This window comes from Sinocyclocheilus anshuiensis, unplaced genomic scaffold (genome assembly GCF_001515605.1).
Source record: "Sinocyclocheilus anshuiensis isolate Anshui unplaced genomic scaffold, SAMN03320099.WGS_v1.1 scaffold609, whole genome shotgun sequence".
Classification (NCBI taxonomy): domain Eukaryota; kingdom Metazoa; phylum Chordata; class Actinopteri; order Cypriniformes; family Cyprinidae; genus Sinocyclocheilus; species Sinocyclocheilus anshuiensis.
In genome coordinates, this window is record NW_015541011.1 from 1,248,857 (window position 1) to 1,254,060 (window position 5,204).

At 34.7% G+C, this 5,204-nt stretch overlaps 1 protein-coding gene across 1 annotated transcript in view; it reads left to right on the forward strand.

Annotated features, from left to right (window-relative positions):
* Window positions 1-2,150, forward strand: part of LOC107690372 (solute carrier organic anion transporter family member 3A1-like) — a 62,546-nt gene extending 60,396 nt beyond the window's left edge. The window contains exons 10-11 of the mRNA XM_016488683.1: window positions 773-837; window positions 1,218-2,150. Of these exons, the coding sequence (XP_016344169.1) occupies window positions 773-837; window positions 1,218-1,594 (442 nt within the window). The 3' untranslated portion in view covers window positions 1,595-2,150. The remainder of the gene's footprint in view (window positions 1-772; window positions 838-1,217) is intronic.
* Window positions 2,151-5,204: the final 3,054 nt, after the last annotated feature.

The window sequence follows — 5,204 nt, forward strand, 5'->3', positions numbered from 1 at the left end:
TCTATCTATCTATCTATCGTTCTGTCTGTCTATCGTTCTATCTATCTATCTATCTATCGTTCTGTCTGTCTATCGTTCTATCTATCTATCTATCTATCGTTCTGTCTGTCTGTCTGTCTATCGTTCTATCTATCTAACATCTATCTATCATCTGTGACTTAGAATTAATATACTGTATGCTCACCAAGGCTGCATTTGATCAAAAATGCAATAAAAACTGTAATAATTTGCAGTATTATTCCCATTTAAAATAACTGTTTTCTGTTTTAAAATATTTTAAAATGCAAGTTATTCCCCTACTCTTTAAATCATTGATTTGGTGCTCAAGAAACATTTCTTATAATTATCGATGTTGAAAACAGTATGCTGATTAATATTTTTGTTGATAATATGTTTTCAGTATTCTTTGATGAATTGAAAGTTCAAAAGAACAGCATTTATTTAAAATAGAAAACTTTTGTAACATCATCATGTCTTTACTTTCACTTTTAATCAATTTAATGCATCATTGCTAAATAAAAGTATTAATTTCTTAAAAAGGTAAACTGGTAGTGTAATAAATAAGTAAAATAAATTATATATTTGATAAATATGTATACGAGATTTTTTTCCCTTTTAAATCTGAGTGGACATTTACTTTGAATTTGCATAACATCCCTGTGTGTGTGTGTGTGTGTGTGTGTGTGTGTGTGTGTGTGTGTGTGAGTAATGTGTGTATGAATATGGATATGTTTTAGTGCTCAATATGTTGACTTGTCTCTTGCTCTTTTAGAACTGTGAGCCACGAGCTGAAGTCTTACGCTCTTGGAGTTCTTTTTCTGTTACTGCGACTGTTAGGTGAGATATCGCAGCACAGCATAACCACATTACAACTCAAACTACATGCTTTCACAGTAAATTGTGGAGAGTAGTCTGTTTGCCTCACTGAAAGAAGCATATGCTAAAGAGTTGATTTCCTCAAAATCCAAAAGGCCATAAAACAAGGACATGTTCATTTGCCATTTCTGTTTAAAAAAAAAAACAATAGTTTTCTAGCAGTCAAATTAAAGCTGTTTGTCATGATTAAGAAGTTCTCAACTTGCATTATTATTCAGAAAAAAAGACTTTCTGCATTCTCTCAATATTGCAAAACACTTGTTTTATGTGTAAAAGCAGATCAAAATGTCTGTTTTGTCTTCAAAATGCAAATCTCAAATTATACATAAATGATCTTTCAGGGTTCATTCCTCCTCCTTTGATATTTGGCACGGGGATCGATTCCACATGCCTTTTCTGGAGCACCGAGTGCGGGGACAAAGGCGCCTGTCTGCTGTACGACAACGTGAGCTACCGGCACCTGTACGTCAGCATGGCCATCGTCCTCAAGGTCGTGGCATTCCTCCTCTACACAAGCACCTGGCAATGCTTGCGCAGAAACTACAAGAAATACATTAAAAACCATGAAGGATACGTTACGCCCACGGAAATGTTCTCGTCCACCGTGAATCTGGACAGTCTCGGAAAGGACAGCAGTCAGAGCCAAGTCAACAGGACTAAATTTATCTATAACCTGGAGGATCATGAGTGGTGTGAAAACATGGAGTCCGTTTTATAGTGGTTTCATGCTAATTCAAGCATCGTTCTACTGAAGGATCATCTTTTGAGTTTATCTCTTATTCCAGGATGTGCGGGACTGTTGTGCTTTATTGTAATCTCCTTCAAACTCTTCTACTGGGTCCATCTGGTTTTTAGAAGTACTTTCAAAGGGGTTTCTCCAGTGCCAGTAAAATGTTGTAGTAGTTAGCTGAAGGCGTCTACTTCAATGCCTGCCTGACTGTGTAGCTGGTTTGCTAACTTCACACAGCTGTGCATTAGCTGAAGTCATACACAAAATGACTGTTTCTACAATTTTTCGAGTAAAAAAACTATATATACAACTAAGATAAGCAAGTTTAACTCGTCATCTATCATCTGGCTGGTTGATGCTGGTTATGTTCCCATCCCAGTCCGTTATTATTATGGGGATCATTTAGTACATCACATCCAGTTTATTAATTCTAATATATAATTCTATTGTATACTACATACTGGAATTTTATACAATATATACAGTATATATATATGTGTGTGTGTGTGTGTGTGTGTGTGTGTGTATGAAAACAATATCAATTATTTCTCAAAACATTCAAAGGGGTGTTTGAGAGATGTTTTTTTTCAATTTTATACAATATATACAGTATATATATATATGTGTGTGTGTGTGTGTGTGTGTGTGTGTGTATGAAAACAATATCAATTATTTCTCAAAACATTCAAAGGGGTGTTTGAGAGATGTTTTTTTTTCTAAGTGCTTTTTGCAGCATTTGCTTTCTGCTGTTTTTAATTTATATTGTTTATTAAGGCCTATAATGTCTTAATTTGTTAAAGTTATTGATACTGTACATTATTAGCATCTTTATACATTTGTGCAATAGTGGGAGAGTGTATTTAGTTTTATTAATAAATATAAGAATGCCTCTTTATTCAGATGACAATAATGGCGTTTGGGACTTGACTTTGGGAATATTGGGACTGACATCAGAGGAGAAGTATTGGGAAAAGGCGATTTTATTAAATGGCAGAAGACTATTGGCATTCATGAGTGTTGCTCTCATCTCGCTGTAGAGCAAATAACGTTCTGATGATCAGGCTGGGCCTTGGTATTTATGAGTTTGATGAAGAATGAAATTGTATACAATTATAATGTTATATGTAAAGTGCTTTTCAGCTTTGGATTGAGATTAAACTATTTTATTTCACTTCACTGCAATAAGACATGGCACTGTGGGTTCTTAGAAGATTAGAAATAGTGCTGTATACAAAAGACAGATAGATAGGGATGAAAACTGTTCATGATGAATTTCTGATTTCACATGATTTGGATTTCCTATAAAGCTTCAAAGCACATCATTCTTGTTTTACAGGCGTCACTGTGGGTACAATTTAAGCAGTGTACTTTTCGTATAATTTTTTATGGCAAAATAACTTTTATTTTATTCTGCAAATAAATTATTTTTCAGAAAATCGCAGATTTTACTCTGTGGTTCTTTTTTTAACTAAAAGTTTAAATAGTTCAATTCAGCATTACATCACTTGCTCACCAATGATCCTCTGCAGTAAATGGGTGCCGTCAGAAACCAAACAGTTGATAAAAACATCACAATAATCCACAGGTAACATAAAGCACCATTAACAAGTTCTAAACAAATGGGATGGACTTTTTCACTGGAGGAAGCGTCATTATGGATTTTGGCCAAAAGCAACGGTAAAAATGTGTTAATGATGGGGTTGTTTCTTACAAACATGCAGCTTTTCACTTCACAAGATTTTTATCAGCTGTTTGAACTCTGATTCTGACGGCACCCATTCACTGCAGAGGATCCATTGGTGTGCAAGTGCTGTAATGCTACATTTCTCCAAATCATGAAGAAACAAACTCATCCACGACTAGGATGGCCTGAGGGTGAGTACATTTTCAGTAAATCTTCATTTTTGGGTGAACTTATGGAATGGAATTTCAAATCTTTTATCAGCAGAGCGTTATGCAGAATCTACTCTGAAATAGGTTTTTTATGTTAATATTCACAAGGATTTTTTTATTTGATTTTCTTTCATACAGTTTTTGATTCACATCAAAATAAGAATAAGAGGATGTATTATAGTGTAGATGTAAATGGACCCAATTTGGTTATTTATAACATCTAGGGCAAAATGGAGAGAAGATGACTATAAGCCATGTGCCTGCTGGAGTGAGATTTCCACTCTATGGAAAAAGAGATTTGATTCAGAATGGCCTTATTGCATTTGTGCGTGTCTGCTTCCGGTATATAGTCCTTGCTTTACCTTCTCCTCTTGAGTTACTACAACCTGCAGTTCAACCAAGGAGTTATTAAAAGTACGGACACCAGGGTTGGGTACCGTTCACATTTTAACCGGTACGGTACCGGTATCGGTACCTGAACTTTACTCTGTGTAATTACAAAAACATTTATTTCAGTGAAAAAATAAGTCCAACAGTCTCAATTTCAACATTGTGAACAATAGGGCCCTCCCTACAAACTACTTATTTCTTTCTTTCTTTTTTTCCCCAGAAATTCTTGTTTTAATTTGTCTGAAAATCAAATGAAGGCATTAAACATTTATTTTAAATCAAATGAAAAATTAAACCCTTTTATTTTTCGACAAACAAACTGAGGTTTACTGTTGAAATGAATACAAGGAAGAAAAATTGTGTGAATATTCCTTTTAAAAAAATTAATAGGCTAATAATTGTATTATTTTTTCTACAATTAAGTGATTAATCTAGTTGTAATATTTATTTTTATCATTTATGTTTTATTTAAATTTGATAGAAAATTGAATATTTAAAGATGTACATTAGGCTATACTTTACAAAAGTAATACAATATCGTATATATTTATTTTACATGTTAAACCGTACTTTTATTTTGACAGGTTGCCATGAAGTTTCTGTGTTTATACAGTATGATGATGCTAGTTTCCTCAAATGAAACGGTAAAATTATCGCGAAGTGACTCTCACAGCAGCTCTGGAGATTAAGTTTTTGTTCATGCTGTCATTGAGACTCAGAGGCCGAAAATCACCGCGAGCGTCACGCGTGCTTCAGCATTTGTGTGGTAAACAAAACCGCGTTTCCGCCATTCATACATACAGAGGCAAGCGGGACATGCAGGATTCATATTTAAACCGTCTTTTTGCATTTTATTATTCACAGACACTAGTTCATATCGGGATTCGAATTAAGTGGCAGTGGCAACTTTTGATTTATTAGTCCAAAATTGACGAATTCCGTGGCATTCCGCGCTATAGAGTAAATTATGTTTTTTTGAATGGACTCCACGATTCCGTCCGCGTTTTCGCAGAAACCATATGGCCCTAGAAATGTAACCACACTTCAGAACATTTCGGCTTGCCCTGTGTGTTGTTTGAAAGAGTTGTTGCAGGGGTGACCTCACGTCACAGGGTCTCTCTTCCTCTCTCTGTAGCGTATGCGCCCAGATGTGTTCTCAGAAGGGATGTAACGATTCACTCAACTCACGATTCGATTCGATTCGATTCACGGTTTTGATTTCACGATTTGATTCACGGTTTTTTTTACAAAATGAGATTTAAGACAAATTATAAATTAAATGTGTCCTTTTATTATTGCTTGGACAAAATACTGT